The following is a 24,547-nucleotide window of genomic DNA, read 5'->3' on the forward strand; positions in this document are numbered from 1 at the left end:
CATCTTCCTGGAGTTGTCCAACAATGAAATAGGCTGCTGTGTGAAGTTCTCTGTTATCTGTTCTAAAGTGTCCAAAAGAGACTGGCTACGTCACTTAAGGAAACCACAAGGATGTATATTCTTGCATTGCATTAAGTTTCTTCTCAAATCTAAGTTCACAATTAAATTGAAGCCATTTCCAAAAGTAAAATTCACCCTCAGAAGATAAACACTTGTTATTACTAATAATACAGAAAACAATTTCAAAAGATATTACCAAAGTAATTATGAACATCAGCCGCATCTTGAAATAAAGGTGTAGGGAACATCAGCCGCATCTTGTGATAAGACTTCCTGCATGGGTGTTTGCAGTGAGAATGAGAGGGATAAATTCCATTCGAACTGTTATTAAACACTTCAGTCTCATCTTTACACTGACATTTAGAAAACACCAGAACAGTTAACTTGTAAAAATTACAAGTCTTCTCTTCCCATGCCAATCCCATCCACCTCCTCAAGTATGAACACATCGATACCAAAACACTCCCCTTAAACTTGTAAAAATGATCATCTATGACAATTTGATGTTTTGATCGCTGGCTGCAAAAAAAACCCCAAAAAAACAGTAACATTTACTTGGGGGTAACCTGGGAGAGTTGAAGAAGTAGAGTACTCTCACTAAAAGATATAAAAATTATTGTCTTATTTCATCCACTCCTTTACCAGATTCTACCAAGACTCTGAGGTAAAATTTCCCCAATGAGTATTATATAATAGATAGAAGATTTCAACCACCAGGTGGCACAATTTTAGAAAGAAAAAAAAAAAGAGTAAGCAAAACATTAACTCTAGTGAAGAAAAGGAAGTAAGGATTCTAATAACACACTGCAGTAGATCTATAATCACAAGGGGGAAACCCTATATTTTAATGCCACTTGGGTTTCTTTAGAAAGATTTTGCTATTGTGTGGCTGCACCAAAAAGAAATTTACACTACATTTACAATTTCTTTAATGTCATTTTAAAACAAGGCCAGAAAAGTCTCTTGTTCAGAGTCTGAAGAATCCGTTTTCCAGGAAAAACTGTAAAATAATAATTAATCCTTTGTAAAATGTATTTTTTTAAAGCCTACATTTCAGAAAGCACTTGGAATTAGTTAAATTAGTATTTCTCTATTTCAAGCACCAGATCCATCAGAGGTAGCAGACATAGCAGGGGGCTACCTACCCTACGCATTTCTTTATCAAGGCTGCAAAGTGACCAAATCTAAACAGATGCTACTGAGTGAGTGACAAGTGCTCCCAGAGTGCAGACCATGCCTCACTGCTACTGAGAACAACTCACAGAGTTTAAGTCATTGGCCAGCTGTAGCTTTCCCTAAACTAATATTTATCAGCATTTACTTGGTGCTGAGCACTCTGACAAATCATGTAAAATTTCAGAGGAAAAAAACTAGTCCATACACCTCAATATACAGGCTAGTGAAGGATGGACTATTCTCCTAAATACATACAGTAAATGCCCAATAAATGTTTGCTGAATGTTGAATATAGGGTTAGCATAAATTTGAGAACTGGTTCATATCTCGACATAGCTTAAAAAAAAAAAAGCTAGAAATGAGGCTCATTTTAAATCAACCAAACAAGTGCGGAAGCCTGTATGTATAAGAAAACAGATATAAGGGGTGCCACAACAGAATTCCTTCACCAGCGCACGCTACTTTTACACATTTAAATCTTCAACTGAAGGTTTCCAAAACTCGGATTTACTTCAGACTCTTCACAAAGCACTTACTGTGACAGGACAAGCACAGTAATCTTTAAACCCAATAAAAGGGATTTGAATGTTACTTTCCTTGAAAAGCGTACGGATGGGGACCTTACTAGATTCTCCAAGATCCGCTCCCATCAAGCAAATTCTAAACGCCTAGATAGTCAACAGCAATAATCATCATACGAGGTACTTAGCGCTCACCGTGTCAAACACGGCGTTAACGGCTTCTCTTCTCACAACGGATGCTTTGGTTCGTACCCATTTCACAGGCGAGGAAGCTAAGACTCAGGATGGGGAGGAGCCTGCCCAAGGTCACAGGCTCCAGAGCGGTCTACACCAAAGCCTGCTCTCAACTACCAGCGCGTCCTCAGCAACTGCCCGAGAGCGGAGAGCTCGGGACGCCCCTCCGCCGCCCTGACAACACCCCCAGCGCGGTGGTCCCAAAGACGAGGCGGGCGGGAAGTCCTGGCAGCACGGGACACAGCGGGGCGCGCGATGGGAGGACGTGGGGGGGTGACAGGTGGGTGTCCCGCGGCCTCCCCCGGCACGGCGGCCACGGAGAGAGCGCTCCTCGGAACGGCCCGGACTCCCGAGACTCACCCGACTTGCAGCTACACCGGAGGGCGGAGTATTCCTCAGCGAAGACTCTCCACCCAAAAGCCCGAAGCCTGGGCGCGGGAGCCGGGGAAGCTCCGTGCGGCGGAGCCCGCTGCCCTCCACTGCTGACCCCGCTCTGCCAACCCCTGCCGCTCGCGGCCCGAGGCGCATGCGCCACTCGGCCTGGACGAGCCCATTTCCGGGGGGGAAGAGCGAGTCCACCGAGTTGCCGCAGAGCCTAAACCGAAGCCAAACCGACAAGCGAGATTTCGTGGCTGAGATTAGCTGCACTCCAGCAATATTCTCTGCTAAGGAGAGAGAGGCGGGGGCTCGGCGAGTTTCACTTCTGTCGCTCTCTCCACGCGGTCTCCTGTGCCGAGGGTACAGTCCAAAGTTTGAGCTCCGGTGGGCGGGGCTCGAGGGCGGCGGGAACTGCAATTGGTGGCTTTGAAGGTGCTGCCGGCGGGAATAGCTGATGAGGAGAGACCCGGCTGGCGATGTGGGACGGTAAGAGACCCCCGGCGGCCTGGGATCGGGCCCCGAGTGTGGCAGGAACCTGGAAAAAGCCACGTCCCAGGCCTCTGAGGCGACTCTTTCGCGCCGGCCGCACGTCTCAAGCTGTGGGATTGGGCCTTGGTCGCGGGGACGTCTCGGGTGACGACGGTTGGGCTGAGGTGAGGAGCGCGGGGAGGCTCGGTCGTGACGTCACATCCGTCCGTGGTGGGCGGGGCCTTACGTAGGCCAACGTCACACTGGAACCGCCCCCAGCTGTCCTGGGCTCCTGGACTCTCGCGTTCTGAGATGCTGCTTTCCCTCGATTTTGGTGTTTTGATATTTGGTCAGCCTTGGCGTCCGTCCTTTTTAACCTTTGCAACCTCTTGCATTTCTCCGGCTCCTTGTAGCAGCTCTTCGGCGGTGTAGATTTACAGGAAAGTTACTTAAAAGGGCCCTTTTTTGTCGCGCGTTCATTCAGTTCTTACATCTCGAGCACCTACTGTATGCCAGGCACTGTGCTAAGTGTTAGGAAATAAAAAGAAATTAGATAATCACAGGGAATCAGAAGAGTTTATTCAAGGGTTATCCAACTTTACTGATGACATTGCGTGCACACTTTCTACCAGAATTCTTTAGATGGCATTCCCAAACTGTAGCTAGAATTAAGAATCTTACTCAAAAATGCAAAAAATCTCAAGCCCTTCTCGGTCCCCCATACCCCCCGGTTTAAAAATCGTTGAGGCCCAGGAATCTGCATTTTAACAGCTACTCACCCCCGCACCCACCCCTGGCCCCCACCACTAGTGTTTTAGGTTGGAGACGTTTATTTGATATTTTCACTGACTGTTGGACCCTAATCTTTCCCAGGTTGTTTACCTCCAGACACAGCTGCTTAGGGAGAATAACACTACATTCCACAAGTATTTCCACTAGACAGTTCTTGGACTGACTAGACTAACTGACGCTGTTCTAGATTCTAGGAATGCAGCTGTGAATAAGAGAAACATAGTTCCTGCCCTAGTGGAGCTTAATGAAATATTGTAACGCTATAAGTAATCAATACACAATATAATTTCAGGTAATTCTGTAAACCCAAGCAGTGGAAGGTGGGGAGATAACTAGATTGTGTGGTTAGAGTAGGTCTCTCTGCAAAGCAGCTTAGCTGAGACCTTAATTACAGTAAGAGCCAGGAGAGTATGTGCAGGAAAAACCTTCTAGGGAGGGGTAACCACGGATACAGTGGCCCTTAGTTGGTGGGATCATTTCGTAATAGAGAAACTGAAAGGCCAATGTAGCTGGAGCTCAGAAAGCCAAGGAGAGAGCAGTAGATGACAGGGAGGCAAGAATCAAACAAAGCAGGACCTAATAGACCATGGTGGGGATTTCAGTCTTGACATTAAGACAGGTTGGTCCTCTCTCTGGACAAGGAAACAAATCAGGCTCAATTTTCATGATCCTGATGCTGCTTCCACTCTTTTTTTCCTGTGGGAGGAGGTAATTTGGTTTATTTATTTATTTATTCTTAGAAGAGGTACTGGGGATTGAACCCAGGACCTCACGCATGCTAAGCATGTGCTCTACCACTTTAGCTATACCCTCCCCCAATTCCCACACTCTTAATTCAGATATTTTCCTCTCTGTAAACAGCTCCTAATCTTTCCACTTTAACTATTGTTTTTGGTATCTTTAATACATTCAACTACCCATATCTCTTCAGAATTGGGTAGTGGTAATAAATTATATACTGTGTTCAGCAAACACTTAACTGGTAGAAGTAAGTCACAGCCAGGATTCTTTTAGAGGAATCTCCTTTTTCCTTGGAAATCCCATAGTCATGGTGGAAGCCCATGAGACTGACAGGCAGACTTCTGCTTCTTGTTGTAAACATGGACACCAAGGTCCATGTGCCCTTTCCTAGAAGGTAGTCTTAAGAGAATTTAAAGTTTGCAGATATCCTGCTTAATCTTTGTTTAGAAATCATGCTTCCTTGTTTTTTATGCTCTATTTAAAAGAGAGAGAAAGATGCCTATCAGTGTCCACAAATGAGGTGGCAGACTTGAGATCAGTTGTCACCCGTGGCCCACAGCCTTTGCCCTGAGGAAGGTAATAAGAGGGCTCAGAGACCCCTTCTCAGTGCCACAACTTTAAGACAGCGACTAAGTTTTGCTCCAGAAGATCACTGCCCTTGTCTGTTGAGGGAGCCACACCAGATTTAGGACTCAAGACCTTTTGGATAGTTGGAGAATCTCACCTTCAGCCATGGGGCAGGAAAAGCTAGGTAATAACTGTTAATTGGCAATGCCTTAAAGGAGAAAAAGACTAGTCCTCTCCACCTCCAGCCTTTGTGTCCTGTAGGTTCATAAATCTGGCTGTTCATTCAGTATCCCCACTGGGAATCTAACAATTGACCTTAAAATTTACATGTTCAAAGTGGATTTCCTGACCTTTCCTCTGCAGCCACCCTCAGTCTTCCCCACCTCAGGTAATAGCAACTCCCTTCTTTTGGTTACCTGGTAGAAACATTGGCATCATCTTTGATTTCTCTGTTCTTCTCAAACCCCACATCTAACCCATCAGGAAATCCTGTGGACTCTCTCATGAAAGTATATCCAGAATCTGACCTCTTGTACCATGTCCACCTCGGCCCTCCATCATCTCTCACCTGCATTATTGCAGGAGCTCTATAGCTGGCCTCCACTTCTGCCCTTCCTCCTAGACTGCATTCTCAGAACAGTAGCCAGGTTGATCCTGGCAGAAAACCTGAGCGAGAGCACATCCCTCCTCTTCTCAAGACCTTCCAGCAGCCGCTGTCAGAGTAAAAGCCATCATCCTTGCATTGCCGCCTGGGCCCTCTGTGATCTCTGACTTCACCTCCTCTGTGCCTTTTCACTCTCCACTCTGGCTCCCTGGAGGCCTCCTTCTCCCTATCCCTTGAAGGCCTCAAGGCTTTTGCACTTGCTGCTCCATCTGCCTGGGAAGCTTTTCACAAGCTAGCCACATGGCTTACTCTACCTCCTTCAAGGATTACCTCAAATGCCACCTTCCCTATGAGGCCTGCTCTCTATCCCCTCATCCCACTCCCAGACTGCTCCGTTTTCAATACTACTGGCTTCCTAACACTGTCCCACTTTCTGCTCTGCACTTACCACTGCTAACACTCTGTGATTTTCCTGTTGCCTGTCTCTCCCAACTAGAATGGACACTCCATACTGGCAGGGATTTTTATCTTTTATCCCCAGTGCCTAGAAAAATGCCTGGCACACACAAGGCCTCAGTAATTTGATACATGAATCAGTAAATGAGTGAATGATTCACATATCATTTGCCATCAAAAGATCAAAATACTGTAACCAAGAAAAGAGAGAGAGCACTAATTTTTAAAAACTTTAAAACATATTTAAATATACACTTGAGGAGAAAATAATTAAATCTTCCTGTTGAAACACTCTTCGCAGAGTGCCTGAAAAGTGGTAAACATTTGGGTCTTTGACCTACAAATCAAAATTCCAGCTAAAAATATGAAGCTGAAAATTCACTAAGTTATACTTTTGTGTTTGGCTAATACTTTGTTGTGCTGTTTTTGTTTTTATTAAAGTTCCCAAGAGATGGATGAAACTGTTGCTGAGTTTTTCAGGAGGACCATCTTGAAAATCCCAATAACTGAAATGATGACAGTCCTAAAAGCCTGGGATTTTTTGTCTGAAAATCATCTGCAGACTGTAAACTTCCGGCAGAGGAAGGAATCTCTTGTTCAGGACTTGGTTCTGCTTTGTGAGGTAACAGTGTTCAAAATGATTAACCTTGAACATCATGCTACCCTTTGGTTTTTGTTTTCTTTCCTTTCCTTAGTCCAAAAGAGACTTAAGCTATGAAGTGATGAAGGCTACATACCACTATAGTGAAAAAGGAACTAATTTTTAATTGGCTTTTTTGACTTGCAAAGAATACCTACCAGTGAGGAAAAGAAGTTAACTACCAAGGGAGAAAAAGCAGACAGTCAATACAAGTTAAAATAATGAGCAGTACCCTTTTTTTTAACCTATCAGATTGTCAAATGTAAAAAGTTAACAATACTCAAATAAGCTGGTCAAGTTGTGCAAAAAGAGACTCTCTTTCACATGTATTTATTTATTTGTTTGCTTTTTGTTTCAAAATGATTTCAGATTTTCAGAAAAGTTGCAAGTATAGTACAAAGAATTCCCATATCACAGTATACCCTTCCTGCATTCATCTTTAAAATAAATAGACTTTATGACCCAGCAGTTCCACTTCTGGAAATTTCCATATATGGAGAAAATAAAAAAAAATAAGGAGGTGGAATGGAATATTACAACTGATAAACATTTATATGCCTAGTTATAGATATGTAAATATATATATATAAAGATGTCAACTAGCATTGTTTACACACAAAAAACTGGAAGCAGCTATACCTAGGAGATTAGATAAATAATGATACATCCACATAACAAAATATTGTTCAACCATTAAAAAGAATAGACTAGATCTTTCTGTATAACATTGGAAGAAACTGTATGATATGCAAATATATAAATGTGTATGTACAGAGCAGTGGTTATCAGCCGGCATGATTTTGTCTCCCAAAGGACACAATGTCTGGAGACATTTTTGGTTGTCAAAACCGTGAGAAGTGGGTAGAGGCTAGGACTGCTCCTTAACATCCTGGGACAGTTTCCAGAACACACAATGACCTGACTCAAAATGTCACTGGTGCCCAGTTGAGAAACCCTGGTATAGTGGAAGTCTAGAATGGTACAGTTGATTGAAAAATAAAACAAAAAATTTAAAGTGAGGGAGAAGTGCCAAGAATGGTGGAGTAGAGAGACTCACAGCTCGCCCTCTCCCACAAATATACCAACAATTACATCTACAAACCCACTGAATCACACTGAACTCTGGCAGAGTGTCTCTCACTTTGAAATACAGGAGGATTGTCACAAAATATGATAAACAAGTTTATACTGGATAGCACAGGGAACTATATTCAATATCTTGTAACTTATGGTGAAAAAGAATATGAAAATAAATATATGTATGTTCATGTATGGCTGAAACATTGTGCTGTACACCAGAAATTGATGCAACATTGTAAACTGACTATACTGCAATAAAAATATATATATACAAAAAATTTTTTAGAAGAAAGAAATGTACGCACAGAAAAAAAGTTAAAAGTGATAAATAAGGAGTAGATGGTGGGAGACCAGTTGTGAGAGCCTGTACTGAGACATGAATCAGATGGGGTATTTATTACTTAACAGGAGAGCACAGACTGGAGACAGATTGTCGGTAAAGTAGCAAGAGGGCCCTCATAGTCTGTTCTAAGCAGTCCTAAAATATGCTGTGAATGAGGTAGAACCAAACCTATCGCCATAATTACTAAATATTTTATTTTCTCTTTCAGGAAAAGCGTGCAAGTCTCAATGACGCAGCCCTTTTAGACATCATTTGTAAGTTTTGGAGATTTATATTTACCTTTGACCAGCCCAGTTTCATCTGAGGGCAGTTTGTATCTAACAGCTCAGATTCTAGTGTCAAGCTGACCTGGTTTCATATTTCAGCTCTGTCACTTACCAGTCTGGTGTCCTTTGCCAAGTCACAGCCCCTTTTCTAAGCCTCAGACTTGTCCTGAGTAAAACGGAGACAGTAACAGCGTCTGTGTCACAGGACTGTTGCACAGGTTAAGTTAAGGTAAAAGTTGAAAAGCACTTAGCACAGTAACTGGCATACAGTAAGCACAGAGTAAATGTTTGTTAGGCTTTGTATTATCATTAACAGAATTTGAAAATATATTTCCAAGAATTTGTTCCAATTACAGTGCAGGTTGTAAGGATTAAAACTGACTGGACTTCACGTGGTCAAGGGGGTACTGCGTGGGGGAAGCACACATGGCTCCAGAGTCCACATGTGCAGCTAGAAGGAGAGCGGGCCCCTGGCTAGGACAGGGGTCACTAGAGGTGCACCAAGCTTGTCACAAAGAGCGTGGATTAATTAGTCTAGGACTGTTCTGTTTGAGGAAACGTCTTCATTTGTATTTAAATCCTTGCCATTTATTATGAACTTCGACATGGTGTTTAAAAGAATCATTAACAACAAAAAATTTTTAATTTCCATTATTCAGAGATCCTTATTCAAAGATCAATTAGCAGGCCATCTCAAATCTGAAATGCAGAACTAAGAAAGAAAATACCAGAAAGAAGCATAACCCCTTTGGATGCTGTCTGTTGGGCAGGCTTCATGTTATACCTGATTACACCTGTTTTAGACAAAACTAGATAATCATGAATTGTCAGGCCATCACCATAAATGGGATGAAATGGGGAGACAAGGATACCAAGGCACCAAAAAAGGGGGAAAAAAGACACAGGACAAGAAAAGTAATAAGACAAAAGCATAGCAAGTTGGTGTCCTTGAGTGTTCGGGCCAACATCCCCTCTTTATGGGGTACAGAGCACCTTGGTCCTCGATCCAAAGACACCAGGATGCAGACAGGTGAGCACAGAGACAGACTAAAACCAAGATGGGAATGTGGTGGGACTGAACTCACTAACTTCCTGGGTCATTTTTACTCCAAGATACTCTTGCGTTCATAACTCCTGAAGGGTGTCTTCTATATCATACTTTCATCCATTCATTCATCAAATATATGTGTTTAATGCCAACTAGTGGCCAGACACTGGGAATACAGCAGTGACCAAGACTAAGTCCTGTATTCCACAGGTACAAGCAGCAGCGTACAAAAGAACATCTAAATATATGCTGTAATGTCAGGTAGTGGTAAGTGCTATGAGGGCAACTAAAGCAGGGCCAGAGGGGGTCAGCCTGGGCTGGATGTTCGAAGTAGGCCGTTCTGCGTGGTGGCATTTTCGTAGAGACCAGAATGAGGGGCAAGAATGAGGCGTACCACGAGCTGGGAGAAGAGTGCTCTAAAGAAAGGAACAGCCAGTGGAAACGCCGGTTCCGGGAGCACAGCATCCCTGGACAGCTGGATAAATGTGCCATTCTGTGGAATAGACCTGTGTGGACAGAATAAGTGGCCTGACTAAGTAGGAATAAATGCTAAATCTCTAGTACACTTGAGTAATTTTTTATGACTTGTTTTATTTTAATCCATATAAAATTTATTATTTTGAATAGAAATCTTTGTAACCTACTTCGTAAATTACTGTTACTTTCTCCACTTTCACATTATTAAAAAGATGGACTTACAAGCACATCACTAGAAAGTTCTCTGATAGGACAGTGACAAGCTCTTCCTCCCTCTCTCAGATACTCAATTTCATCGGCACCAGAAAGTGTGGGATGTCTTTCAGATGAGCAGAAGACCAGGTAATATTTTCCATTTTAAACCAAACACTTGTATTTGATATTTTGGCAATTTAAAAATAAACAGCAGTTCCTCTTAAGCCTTTTTTCTTTCCAAATGAGGTGATTATTACTCATTTATAGAAAAATGAGAAATATATTTGGTGATGCTGTATCAGAGGTTCCAGCAGCATTTGTGTGATAAGATTTTTGCCCTTCGAGGTTATACTAACTGCTTACCTTCAGGGTCTTTGCAAATGTATTGAAGACACTGTAGCTCCCTTGATTATTCTTGATTTTTCTTTTCACTCTGACAGGTGAAGACATTGACCTTTTTGATATGGAGCAATTCAAAAGTTCATTCAAGAAAATTCTTCAGAGAGCATTAAAAAATGTAAGAATAAACTACCTGAATTTCTGTGAAATTCAGTTTCATAGCATCTTTGCATTTAAAATTTTCTACCTTGTTTGTTGGGGGGTTTTTTTGTTACTACCTTTTTTTCAGATTTGATTTTTTTTAATTGAAGTTTAGTTGATTTACAATATAACATTAGTTTCAAGTGTAAAGCAAAGTGACTTGGTTATACGTATGTATGTATATATCTTTTTTTTTATTCTTTTCCATTATAGTTTACTACAAGATATTGAATATAGTTCCCTGTGCTATACAGTAAATTCTTCCTGTTTATCTATTTTATATATAGTAGTGTGTATCTGTTAATCCCATACTCCTAATTTATCCCTCCTCCCCTTCCTCTTGGGTAACTACAAGTTTGTTTTCTATGTCTGTAAGTCTGTTTCTATTTTGTAAATAAGTTCATTTGTACACCTTGTCTCTTTAATTTGTGAGACCTGCAATTAGTAACATTCCACACTATTCTATTCCATACCAAAGACAAACTCTACTTTTTGTAAAAACTTCACTCTCCCGTTGACTCTCAATTCAGGGCAGATGCTCCTTTCTCAAGAGCAGCACTACCCAGCAGAACTCTGCAGTGACGGAAATATTCTAGATCAGTGTGGTCTAAATCAGTACACGAGCTGGCTGCTAAGCACTTGTAGTGGCTCATGTGACTGAGAAACTAAAACGTTAATCTTATTTAACTGTAATGAATGTAGTTAAGTAGCAGCGGTGGCGGGTTGCGGGGCTCGTGGCTACCCTATTGGTCAGCGCAGCTCGAGAGCTGGGCAGTCTTCAGCTGCATTCCATTTCTGCAGGCACACCGGGACACCTGATCACAGGTCGAGGCGATCACTTCCTGACAGCCTCCCCTATCTCATTATCTTTCCACCTTAGTCTGCGTTAGTCCTCCTGGCATATAAAGACACGCCAAAAAAAATCCATCACATTCACTATGCTATGGCCATCCTCTCTAGAATAGCATTGTGCCCTCTTCCTTGATACTCAAACTTCTTGACCTGTCTTTCCACCTCCTTACCTCATCCTTTGTCTGTAACTTGTCATGCTTTCCACATATCCATTTATCACTGCAGGTTTATAAAACAAAACAAAATCTCCAGCATTTTGAGTGGGAGGTCCATTTAACTTATAAGTTAATTCAAAAAAATTGTGAGCTAAAAGAAGGTGTGTGTCTCCTTTTTGTTTTTGTTTTTGTTTTTTAATTTTGTGAATAAGCAAGCACTTTTTTCTACCTTATTCCTAAACTGTTATTTTAGACTGTCTTATTTGAAAACTAGTCTTACGGTGAAATTATGAACTTTGCAAAGGTTAAAGGAGAGTCCTGTCTGGAAAGTGGGTGTGGTTACATACACCGGCACTTTTTTTTTTTTTTTTTTTAAACAAAGAGCCTCATTGACACATCCCTGGCCAGCTCTCCAGTAGTGTTGTGGATATATGGTCTGGATGTTTCTGGAACCAGCCTTCTTTTGAAATTGAATGTGACCAGCTAACTCATTTTGAGAAATATTCACAGCCAACACTCCCACCCTACTTCACCCAAATCAAGAAATCTCGAGATGGTCTCTCAGCTCCAGTTTGGAGTTTATCTGCGTCTTCCTCTCAGCGCCCTTTCCTCACTTGATGGTCTCTCCTGTTTAGAGACCAGAAACTTCTCTGAACCCCATGCCACTACTGCCCCCGTGCGAGGAGGAAGAGTCTGAAACACTCATATTTCCTCCTACTTTAATGCCCACGTATTTCAGTTGTTAGATTTCTTCTCTTATTACTGCCATGTTTTAAAAGCTTTTGCCTCCTGAATGAATTTCAGGCACACTAGTACGGGGCTCGGGGGGTGGGTACAAAGGAGCTTTTTAATTAATCACATCTGTCCTGTTTGAAAGGCCAGTTAGAGAGTGATATGCTGTGTACCCTGCAGGTTTTAGATAATGAGGATGAACAGGTAAAGCCCCTGTGTCTTCTCTGTGTCCCCTGTCCCTCTACTCCGAGCTGGCCCACATGTTCTAACCCCTTTTCTCCATTGACCGAGGACTCCCAGCTTATCTTCACTTTCTTCCTCGTAACTTAACTAGTGGCTGGATAACCCTACTTTCCCAAAGGCTGATGATGGTGATGTCATGCCAAGTAGCATCTCCTGGTGCCCAGGAGTGAAGAGTGACTTACCTGCTGCTCTGAAACAGGCGTCTTAAGCTTTTTGTGCCAAGGACCCTTTGGCTGTTACTGGAGCTTATGGACTGCTTCTCAGAAAAGTGTTTTTAAATACTGTAAATAAAATACCCAGAACCACAAGGGAAACCAATTATATTTACATACAGTTATTGTGGTATTAAAATGCCAAATTGTGTACAGTAATACATTTGCTTCTTTATTAACACAATAAAGAATCTCATGATGAAACTAAAAACAGTTTCAAAATACTAATGAGTATAAATGATATTTTTGAGGCATGTGTAACAATTGTAATGTGATAAGAGTATTTGGGATTTCTATGGACAATAGAGTAACAGGTCCTTAAATTCCACTGTTTTGATGCCTACCTTCACAATTGACGGAGATGCTAAATTTTAGTTAGAAATTAGTTCCCATATAGATGGAACTTTAGCTCCACCAAGTCCATAGACACCTTGAATTCTAACTATGGACTTCAGGTTAACAACTCCCATCCTGAACCAATAGGGTAGAGAAGCTAGTGTGGGAGAACACGGGGAGCCCAACTGGGGAGTGGTGGGTGGAGCCTGTGTGTGTATGTGGCTGGTGGGTGGGTGTGTGTGTGTGTGAGAGAGAGAGAGAGAGGATTAACTGCACATCTTACCAGGTGAAACTATTCATAGTACACAGTTCTTGGAAAATTTACAGAGAACAGACAAACTAAAAAGTGTTTCGCTTGTAAAAAGGTGGCAAATCTACTGTCCCTTTTTATGCCTGTGTATCATGTAGTATAGTAATGATGGTCTGTGTTAAATATGTTAATATAGTTAAATATTTGGTGAGTCTGCATTTAAGGCTTCATTTGCTTCTCAGACTGAACATTTTCTAGTATGTATGTTCAGTAGCTTGTGGGTCTTGGCCAGTTACTTAGAGTTAATAGCTACTGGAGGGTACCCTAGCCAGCAGAATAGTCCCAGGTTAGCCAAACCACTTAGCGCCCTTGCTGCACTAGTTTAAGCTTGAGCGATATTAATCTGAGCTCTCCTACGTGAAAATGCTTTACCCCAGGCATTGCTAGATGATATTTATTGAGATAGTTTCTTGGGAAAATAATAAAGGTCTGTATTTGGGCCCTACTTCTTCAGGTATCTGAGCAATCTTATTTCTTTACTACAAGACTGTGAGATGGAACAACTGAAAGTCAGCAGGGCTACAATTATCCTGACTCTGTGGATGTCCTTTTCTCTGGACCCGCTGATTTTTAACCTTTTTTGAATCATAGGCCCTTAGGAAAATGTTGATGTGTGGTACAACACCTCTCCAGAAAAGCATACATTTAGACTTGTATATACAACAGTGCATTCAATTCAGGAGGTCACAGACCTCTTTAAGTCCCTCCATGAACCCTCACTTAAGTTATCCTCATCCTGGACTAGAGAGACTACCTGACTATGTTGAATGCTACCAATTTTCTCCTAATGAAAATGTGCCTTCTGTATACTACATTCAATCTTGATTTCACAAGCGTTTTTGCTTTTGTAATGTGATGCAAAGAGGCTATTTGGAATGAGACACTGTCCTCTTCCATCCAAGCTGGCAGAGGTCCACTGAGTGCCTGTTGTGGCCAAGGGCTGTGCTGCTCACCCAGGGGGCCAGACTGCTCTGCATCCTCCACGCCCCAGACTGGGAAGAGTTCTTTGTCTGATCCACCAAGGAAGTTTGGGGAAGCAAACAGAGAAAGAGTGGGCAGAGTCAAAATACAGTCGGTCCTCCATATATCCATGGGTTCTGCGTCTATGGATTCAACTAACCACAAACTGAAAATACTCGGAAAAAATATTCTGGGAAGTTTCAAAACGCAAGACTTGAATTGCTTTGTGCCAACACCTGTATACATAGCATTCACATTGGATTTATGATGATTTACATGGCATTTATATTGCATTAGGTATTATAAGTCATCTAGAAATGATTTGAAGAATGTGGGAGGATCTGTGTAGGTAGGTTATTTGCAGTTACTACACCATTTTACATAAGGGACTTGAGCATCCTCGGATTTTGGTATCGTGGTATCCGAGGGGGATCCTGTAACTGCCTTGTTTGCTACTGTCAGCAGCCATGTACCACCTGCTTTTCCTGGAATAAGATGCAAGAGGGAGGAAATAAAGGGATGTGGGCAAACCAAGTGCGCCTGTCCAAGTGCCTCCTCTCCAGGGTCTGAGGTTCAAGAGGGGCTAATAATCTAGGAGTAGGCTATTAAATTCCAGAGTAACTGGAAATCATTTAAAAGTTGAGAACGGTCTGTGTTTTATCCAGGAAATGGAAACCATGTAGAATTTCCTATATTCTGGCCATGTAACTTTGCTTTAGGGTAATTTTTAGCGTCTGAGCTAAATGGATAAAAGCATTAGGCTTAGTATTTTTTAAGCTCATTGCTACATAGAAATCTTACTATTAAACTTTACAGTGCAAGCTAGGTCTGTGCTTCATGCTAAAAATACTTCCCTATAAGGTATCTCTTTTGTAAGACTGCCTGACATCATAAACCCATGGTTTTTCACGAGAAGCCCAAGAAATTACTGAAAATTGTGATGTGATACCCTTATTGTAGGATTAAATTTTTTTTATCTTTCCAAGAGACTTTACAAGGCACCAATGTGTCTTTACAAAATAACCACAAAATATTTTCCCAAAGATTTCCCAAAACACTGTAATGAAAAGCAGGAGAAAAGACTGCCAGATCTCAGGCTGTGTGCAAGATTATAGTAACATCCTTTACCCCTAAAAAGCACCTGTTATTGGTGCCACAGTGAGATTTTAATTAGGAAACTTACATCCTTTTTTTTTTCCAACAAGGTGACAGTCAGCTTCAGAGACACCGAGGAGAATGCAGTATGGATTCGAATTGCCTGGGGAACACAGTATAGAAAGCCAAACCAGTACAAACCTGTTTACGTGGTGTATTATTCCCAAACTCCATATGCCTTCGTTGCTTCCTCTCTGCTGAAGAGCAACCTACCCCTTCTGGGTCAGGTATGGAACCAATTACTGTCGGCTCTAATACTGTATTATCCTTATCCAAGGTCTGTGTAGGTTTAAACTGCACCGTATCTATCATTTGATACAAAATACCACAGGTAATTCTTGATCTCCTAAAATAAGGAGCAGAAAGTGTTACTATTATGCTTGTGGGAGCATGGCATAAGCATTAGTTTAGAACTCTTCATTATTCTTGTCATCAAGAAGTAATGCACGCTCAGTGTGCAAATTCAGCCAACACAGAAGTCTCTAAAGATGAGGGGGAGGGTACGGCTCAGTGGTAGAGCACGTGTTTAACCTGCACAAGGTCCTAGGTTCAATCCCTAGTACCTCCACCAAAAGATAAATAAATAAACCTAATTCCACCCTTCCTTAAAAAAAAGTAATAAAGTGGAAAAAAAAAAAAAGAAAAAAAGTCTCTAAAGATAAACAGTCTTTTAAGACTATACCCTTTTTCCCAACCCCATTCACCCAAAATAACTACTTTAACAGTTTTACAATTTCCTTTCAGATGTTTTATTGCAAAAATCAGGGTGGTACATAGAGTGTGTATTTTGTTTTTTTTAACTTAACAGAACATTTCAGTGAGGTTACTTTTGCATGTACCTCACTGCTTTTTCATGACTGCTTCATTTGCTAGTTAATGAACTCCCCCCCCCCATTTTGTAACCATTTTCCCCACATTCTGTACACAAGAAACCTGCTTTCACGTAAGATGGTCCTCTGGTCAGAGCCTGCTTCTCTTTATGGTTCTGCCTTTGGTATCACAGGCTTCCTAGCATCTTGCCCCTCAACAATTCATCCCTAATTAGCCTGGTGACTGCTGCTGTTTCTACTGTGTGTGAACAGTCGGCACTATGATGGCACCTCAGCTGGTCCCAGAGCTGACTATAGGCTGCACCGCCTCTAGTGCAACATGGAGCGCCAGCCCTCCAGGCGTGTGTCTGTTTCTCTTTTGGCACTTAGCTCTCCTTTACGCTTGGAATCTCTACCTCCGTAGTAAATAGTGGTCATTCATCCACTGACAGCCAAGTGAGTCCACCCTGCCACAGCTAGATTAAACATTACTCCAAAAGCTTCTGTTCTTTTCTGTTGATTTCTACTGTCTAGTTTCAGGTGAATACCTTATTCTGTTAATTCTGTCTCATTCTTCTAACTTTTCTCCCTGGGTAATGGGAAGCTTTTATAAATTGCATTTAATGTGCACTTTTTCTTCAATATTTGTCCTAAAACACACATACATGTTTGTATTTTTGTGTTGGTATCATTGTAGTATTAAAGACTAGTAATCAGGAGGGAAATAGCTCAGTGCAGAGCACGTTTAGCATGCACAAGGTCCTGGGTTCAATCCCCAGTACCTCCGTTAAAAAAGGGGGGGAAAATGACTAGTAATCAAAAATGGTAACATTTGAGTATTCATTATTTATTCTTTTTTTTTTTTGAGTACAGGTATATTTATTTAGAGAGATACATACTGCAGAGTGTAGGCTCTTTCAAAAGGTGAAAGGCCATGAGGTGTGGGGGTTGGGTGCTCAAGTTAAAGTAAAAATAGATACACATTCCATAGAGTGCAGGCCGTCTCTGAAGACGAGGGAGTGAGAGAGGCAGCCTTCATTGTTTATTCTTAACTCTGAACTGAATGTATTATAATTTCTAACTTTAAACAGGATCACTTTTCTAAAAATGTTACAGAAGACCTTGCATTTGTGAGCACTTTAATGCCATTAACCACATTTTTTTTCAAGCTGAGTAATAGGCATGAGATTGAATTTTCGTCGATTTCTTTTCACTTTTAAGTGGAAATTATTAACTGATTACAGCTCCTACATTTTTTTTTAACAAAGATTGTAAATACAGAGAGAAACACAGTAATCCTAATAGTCTTGCTAATTTTCGCTTCAAGGCACTGACAGTTGCTAGCAAACACCATCAGATTGTGAAAATGGACCTCAGAAGCCGATATCTGGACTCTCTTAAGGCTATTGTTTTCAAACAGTATAATCAGGTGAGCCTATCAGTGACTCTATTTAAAGTTAAGTCTCCATTTTCTCTCTCACACATAATTTAGACGCTGAGCATGTGAGAAAGCCTGCCTCCACCGAAAGGAGATCACGTCAGATATTCCCAAAGTGGAGAAAGTTTTCAGTTAAACATGAAAGGAAACAAAATTCCTCACTATCATCTTTTTATAATTATATTGTGTTTTTTACGGCTCATTAGTCTTTGGAGTCTGTGTGATAGATCCTAGTTTCCAAGTCAGCTTTTCCAATCGGAATTTTCTCTTTAGAGTAACTTGACATCGTATTTTGAAGCTGATTATATTATTCTGTTATGCAAGAGAGAAGCAGAATTTTTTGCCCCATGAGTCAAGTAGGTGATATAGGTTGTCAGAAGCAGAGGAGAAAGCATTGCTTTATTAAGTCCCACAATTTATTTATTTGTCAAAATTATTTGAATGCATTGTTTTGCTTTAATGATAAGAACGGATCTGGCCTTGGTCTCAGGCTCAGAGTTTTTTCCCTCTGTGTGGCATCTGTGTGCGCATATGTTCAGACTCTATTGGGTTGTTAAGGTTCTGTGTATATCTTCGAGCCCTTAAATATGTTATACTTAATGTATTTTCATCTGTTCTCAGTAGAAGGAAGTGATGGCTCTCTGCAAGCTACTCTTTAAGGGAAAAAAATCTAACATCAAGAAGTTAATGATTTTTCTCCCATAGCAGCTCCTCCCTCTTACCCACCACCCTCCTACCAAATTGCTATCAAGTGTTCTGCTAAAGAACACTAGTGTTCTAGTGTTCCATTCTAAAGAAAATTTATATTGTCCAACACTTAATTATAAAAACATTGGCTTCAGTGGGGGAAAGTGAGCAAAGGGGCTTGAGAGATTCATAGTTACAGAAGGAAAGTTATTTTTCCAAAAGGAACCAGTGAGTTTTTTTTACTGAGGTTGTGCTATAAAGACATAGCTCTAAAGCTGAAACATCACACTGGAAATGCTGCCTTTGATTCCTCTAGCTTTTGCACTCATACCACCTCTACTTCTTCCAGATCCATTTTTATGTTAACAAGGGACAAGCTCCTCAAACAGAACAGCCATGTGGCTGGCTCTGGAGGTCTCTGCCAGGGTCTGCTCTAGGAGAAATGCTCAACTCAGTCTGAATAGGGCCTCAAATCTCTTTTTGTTGGGAAAAACAAAAGATAAGGTTTGCCACACTTTTATGCACTAAAACCAATTAGTATCTTTACTTTAAGGTGATAAAATTAGGAAAACATTCACTTTTTTCTTTTTTTCTTTTTCCTAGAACTTTGAAACTCACAACTCTACCACACCTCTACAAGAAAGAAGCCTTGGGCTAGATATAAATAGTATGTGTGTTTTAAGATGAAAACTGAAATTTGGAAGGACATGCCTTTTCAGATTTCCATCACTCAGTAAAACATTTATATACTAAGATTGTGATTCAAATTTATTTACTGTTTTCAGAAAATTGAAAATTAAATTTCTGTTCAAGGGGGAAAGCTAAGCTACTATAGTTTCCTTTTAGAATTTCCTAGAATGGCATCTAATAATAGTAAAAACAACAAAAACAAAAATTAGCTAATAGTTGTTGAGCATTTATTCTGTGCTAAGCACTATACTGAGGTGTTTATAGGTATCGTTTCCTGAATCCTCACAGCAGTCCCATGACCAAGCTCTTTTCCTCAGAAAGGTGTAATAACTTCTTAGGCAAAGTCACACAGCTTGGAATTGGCAAAGCCAGGAATGAAGTCTGAATCTGTCTGAGTCTGGAGCCCAGGCTCCTAACTCGTTGGATTAAACTGCTATTCAGGTCCTTTATTGCACTTCGCAGATGTTGCACTTTTTACAAATTGAAGGTCTGTGGCAACCCTGCGTTGAGCTAATCTGTCGGCCCCATTTTTACAACAGCATTTACTCACTTTGTGTCTCTCTGTCACATTTTGGTAAATGTCACAATATTTTAAACTTTTTCATTAGTAGTATACTTGTTATGGTGCTCTGTGATCAGTGATCTTTGATGTTACTAATGCAAAAGATTACAACTCACTGAAGGCTTGTATGATAGCATTTTTTAGCAATAAAGTATTTTTAATTAAGGTATATATGTTGTCTTTTTAGACATAATACTATTGCACACTTAATTGACTACTGTATTAATATAAACACAACTTTTATATGCACTGGGAAACCAAAAAAGTCATGTGACTTGCTTTGCTGCAATATTCCCTTTATTGTAATGGTACGTAACTAAACCCACTTATCTCTGAGGTCTGCCTGTAATTAGTATTGTAACTGTATCGCTACTCACAGGTAACATGAGTCCCTTCCTAGGGAACCCAAGAGAATAGGTGATGAAACTACCAATGTGAATCAGAAAGTTCAGAGAAGTGGTGGGGTAAAATATAGATTTAGAAAAGTGAAAATTTTCCTGTCTCTTGGCAGTGATTTAGCAATAAAATGAAATGGTACAGCCATTGTGAACTAAACGTTTTTATGAGGTATCCTTTCTTCTTAAACATCTTAAATTTTAATTAAAGAAAGCAGGATATAAAACGATGTATATTTTATCCCAGTTTGAAAAAATGTATCTTTTTATTCACTGAAAAAAGGATTAGACAAATATATTCAAATGTTAACAGTACTTACCTCTATGTAGTAGAATTATGGGTGATTTTTATTTTCTTTTCTATTAGACTGTACTTTCCAACTTTTCTACAGTAAGAAATTATTATAATCAAGAAGGAAACAGTAAACATTATTTTTAAATTATACAAGCAAGTTGCAAGGTTAGGAATGAAAGGATGATACTTTATGGATGAAATATATTTCTAACAGCTGTTTCTTTTGAAATCTTCCATCAGTAGTGGATTCAAGGATCATTCATGAAAACAGAGTAGAAAAAGAAAGAATCCAGAGAGTGACTCAAGAAATTTTTGGAGACTATCCTCAACCAAGACTAGAATTTGCACAATATAAGGTAGGACATTGCTATAAACTAACTATAGGTTATCAGTAGTTTTTAAAAAGAACAAAAGCTTTAAGTGGAAAATAATTCTAAGAAAATGTCTCTTATTCATTTGTCACTTTAATTTTGTGTAACAAATGTATGAGTTAAAATAGACTTCTTTATCAATTTTAGTAAGTTCCTCTATTGCAGAGGAGACCTCTGGAAATGTTGAATTTGCCTTTTCATTTCACCTTTCATATTAGTTCAGTTACTTAGAACCGGCTATGATCTATATTTTTGAGAAAAAAACTTGCAGGTTTGTACCCATCCATACCTAGAACAGTACCTGTACATGGTCAGAGCTTACATACACTTGTTGAATGGAAGAGTGAATTAATAAGTCATTACTTAGCCCAGTTGGCATCGCATGGAGAAAAACCAGTAGCCTGTAAACCAAGCTCATTCCAGAAGTGATCCACTGGCCACCGGGAAGGCCAGGTCGGGGGCAAGCCCACTGCCACCATTACAAAACATCGAAGTTTATATCACCCTAATTTAATACTCATTCCCCGAACACATTCCTCCCCCCAAACCGTCCAGTAAAATTCTTTCTGCTTGGCCGCCTACAGCTTTGGGCCACACTTTAAGTCTGCCATTGATCTGCTCACTCAGGCCTATTTGTTTTGATTTGTTTTTTAGTGGGAAAAGTTGACACCTTTCAAGTTGGGTTCCCTGAATGGCAGGTTTTAACCCAGTTCTTTTCAACAACTCATACTCTAAGACAGTTGTTCTCAAAGTGTGGTCCATGGACCAGCAGAATCAGTATCACCTGGGAATGGGTAAGACATGCAGGTTCTTGGTCCCCCCCAGTCCTACTGCATCAGGAACTCAGGAAGTGGGGCCCAGCCATCTGTTTTTACAAGCCCTTAGCTGATTCTGCACAGAAAATGACTGATCTAGGATACATAAGGTTTAATCCACAAAACCTCCTTTTATGTACATCTTAGAATGGCTCTATTCTGTTAAGTCAAGGCACACATTTATTCATACCTGCTACTAATTTTTCCCTACCTTTTCTATTTTGAAAATTGTCAAAAGCTCAGAAAACATGCAAGAATATTACAGTGAACATCCACTTCCCCATTGCTTCACAGTTCACTCATTGTTAACATTTCGCCACGTTTGCTTTCTTTCCTTTGCTTTATTCTGAACCATTTGAATTAGCTGCAGACATTACTCAGCCTCTAAATATTTCAGCATTCTGCCTCTAAATTTGCAGGATCATTTTAAGTAAAAAAAAAAAAAAGGAATTCAAAGTTAGAATTGAAGAGCCAAGTACCTACTGAAGTAGCAGTACTTGGATATTTGATGATATGAAGGACTTGTTATTAATTTTTTAGGTGTGGTAATGTTATGGGGTGAAGTTTTTAAAAAGAGTTCTCTTTAGGTCTCTTTTAGATACACATTGAAATATGTGCAGGTAGAATACTATGATGTCTTGCATTTGCTTTAAAAAATAATCCATAGAGGGTGGGCAGTAGGGATTGGAGGTCAGGTAACAGATGAAACAAGACTAGCCATGAATCGGTAATTATTGCAGCTGGATAATGTGCACATGGGGACTCATTATAATGTGCTCCTTACTTTTGTATATTTTTGAAATCTTCCATAATAAGAAGTTAAACTATGGCAGTGACTCAAAAGACATGACATTTTTACATTGAAAATGACAGATTACGAAAGATAGTGCTCATTTTCCATTAAGAATGCAATCTTAATGCTCAAGTAAAGGGCACCTGCAGGCAGGACTGACATGCAAGGTCTCCTGTGTGTCAAGCATTGTGCACACTTGGCATTTTGTGTGCAATATTGTGTGATAGACTGGTTGCCCTCAATGTCTGCAATTAGCAAATTAAATGGTTCCCACCCCCAATATCCATGTATTTCTTGATAACAATTAATGAAATACATGATCCTATTTCTTTCTATTTTGCCATTCCAACTGATATATTTAATAGTCATGTATAAATATATTTGTTGACAGCTTGAAACAAAATTCAAAAGTGACTTAAACAGGGGTATCTTGGCTGAGAGAGAAGAACCGCTCCGTTGCCTGGTAAAGTTCTCTAGCCCGCATCTTCTTGAAGCACTGAAATCCTTAGCACCAGCCGGTAAGTAGTCAGCTTATTTCACCAGCCAGAAGAATTAACAACATACTACATTTGACCCTCTTTGCTAATTACCTCTGAGCTTCCTCATGGCCCCAGTCTGCTAGCCTGTCTTGCCCTGTTTTGCATATTCCATTTCACCTAATGGGGGTCCACGATCTACCTTGTAATTTTGATCATTTTTAAACTAACTCAAATCTTTGCCCTTGTGATTATTTTCATTTTTTTTTTAATTTCAGGTATTGCAGATGCACCACTTTCTCCATTGCTCACTTGCATACCCAATAAGGGAATGAATTATTTTAAAATCAGAGATAAATAAGATGTATGTGACTTTGCAAACACAGCATCCTTGACTGTATTGCATACGCATTTTAGTTAGCAGCTAGCTGGATAGCTTCTGTCCATAAACTTTGTTTTAGAAATTAATCCCTGATATTGACAATTTAGAAATGTTCAATATAATTCTTGGGATTGAGTCATTCCTCCTCCTGCAAAGCATAGCAGTTGTGGACCTTTAAGATGTGGCAGAATGTCTTTTTTCTCACTCCTGTCTCTCCTCGATCTTGAAGAGGTCTAGTTCCAATTGCTGGCTTCCAGGGATTTTGTCTTAAGCCTTGGATCATGGAACAAAGCACCAGAAAACTAAATCCAACTCAGAACTTTCTAGGAGAATCGTAAAATTAGTCCATTCAAAGAATAAAGTTGGGTGCATTAAGTTATTATTGCAGGAGGCAGCATATCACATCATTCAGCTATATAAAATAATTACTTCATTATAAAAATGATACTTCTCAATCTTTTTTATCATACATATGGCATCCAAACTGACCAATATTATACTGATTTGTGAATAAAGATATTTAAAAACTGGTACATTGATTACTTTTGATGAAAATCCTTCAGTGATCATCACTAAATAGTATAACATTTTAAAATCTAGTCCCTATCTTGTTCCATAAAGGATTTGGGATTATAAGAACATATGTACAATTATGGTAAAATTAAAAGGTGAGAAAAATGGAGGTAAATGGGTAAATGGAGGACAGAAAAAGAATAGGAGGACAGAGTAAAACTAGAGGTAAGATTACCCTGTAAGAACATACAGGTGGCCTCCTCAGCTGCTAGAGGAAAATGGAAAATTTGGACAAAGCAACCTAAATGTCCATAGAGAGATGACTGAATAAAGAAGTTGTGGTATATATATACAGTGGAATATTACTCAGCCATAAAAAAGAATGGAAATAATGTCATTTGCAGCAACATGGATGGCCCTAGAGATTATCATACTAAGTGAAGTAAGTCAGACAGAGAAAGACAAATATCCTATGATATCACTTATTTGGAATCTAAAAAAGTAATAATAACACAAATGAACTTATTTACAAAACAGAAACAGATTCACAGACACAGAAAACAAATTCATGGTTACCAAAGGGGAAAAGGAGGGAGGGATAAATTAGGAGTTTGGGATTAGCAGATATAAACTACTATATACAAAATAGATAAACAACAAGGTCCTACTGTATAGCACAGGGAACTATATTCAAAAGCTTGTAATAATGTATGATGAAAAAGAATATATATATATATATATATATATATATAAAACGATCATTATGTTGTACACCAGAAA

At 39.9% G+C, this 24,547-nt stretch overlaps 2 protein-coding genes and 1 long non-coding RNA gene across 9 annotated transcripts in view; 1 reads left to right on the top strand and 2 right to left on the bottom strand.

The window, feature by feature from the left end:
- CMC2 (C-X9-C motif containing 2) overlaps nucleotides 1-2,482 on the bottom strand; it is a 15,065-nt gene extending 12,583 nt beyond the window's left edge. For 2 of the 3 annotated variants that reach the window (XM_072967790.1, XM_006207513.4), the window contains exon 1: nucleotides 2,352-2,482. The gene's annotated coding sequence lies outside the window, so the exon portion shown is untranslated. Of the gene's footprint in view, nucleotides 1-1,952; nucleotides 2,185-2,351 lie in introns of those variants that run through there. The other variant, XM_072967791.1, reaches the window with a different exon arrangement.
- On the top strand, nucleotides 2,469-23,787 carry CENPN (centromere protein N). 5 transcript variants are annotated; one of them, XM_072967788.1, is made up of 11 exons: nucleotides 2,469-2,729; nucleotides 6,439-6,619; nucleotides 8,269-8,314; nucleotides 10,134-10,193; nucleotides 10,487-10,563; nucleotides 15,592-15,768; nucleotides 17,678-17,779; nucleotides 19,079-19,142; nucleotides 20,658-20,773; nucleotides 22,788-22,914; nucleotides 23,151-23,787. In XM_072967788.1, the coding sequence occupies exons 1-11, from the start codon at nucleotides 2,518-2,520 to the stop codon at nucleotides 23,231-23,233; spliced, it is 1,245 nt and encodes a 414-aa protein (XP_072823889.1). In that variant the 5' UTR covers nucleotides 2,469-2,517; the 3' UTR covers nucleotides 23,234-23,787. The 5 variants fall into 5 exon arrangements, with proteins under 5 accessions (XP_072823889.1, XP_072823890.1, XP_031536727.1 ...); XM_072967789.1 differs by having other exon boundaries at nucleotides 20,661-20,773; XM_031680867.2 differs by having other exon boundaries at nucleotides 2,688-2,855; nucleotides 20,661-20,773.
- On the bottom strand, nucleotides 3,175-3,840 carry LOC140698197 (uncharacterized). Its single transcript, XR_012075818.1, has 2 exons — nucleotides 3,720-3,840; nucleotides 3,175-3,361 (listed from the first exon to the last, which is right to left on the bottom strand). It is a non-coding gene; the product is annotated as an uncharacterized lncRNA (long non-coding RNA).
- Nucleotides 23,788-24,547: the final 760 nt, after the last annotated feature.

This window comes from Vicugna pacos, chromosome 9 (assembly GCF_048564905.1).
Source record: "Vicugna pacos chromosome 9, VicPac4, whole genome shotgun sequence".
NCBI classification, from domain to species: Eukaryota; Metazoa; Chordata; class Mammalia; order Artiodactyla; family Camelidae; genus Vicugna; species Vicugna pacos.

What these genes read in the sequence shown, in the direction of transcription:
- CENPN (XM_072967788.1), top strand. Translation starts at nt 2,518, where the DNA reads ATGCGCCACTCGGCCTGGACGAGCCCATTTCCGGGGGGGAAGAGCGAG. An exon ending in TTCAGAGAGCATTAAAAAAT is followed by an intron (nt 10,564 to 15,591) that starts GTAAGAATAAAC and finishes TTTTCCAACAAG; the next exon opens with GTGACAGTCAGCTTCAGAGA. An exon ending in TAGAATTTGCACAATATAAG is followed by an intron (nt 20,774 to 22,787) that starts GTAGGACATTGC and finishes ATTTGTTGACAG; the next exon opens with CTTGAAACAAAATTCAAAAG.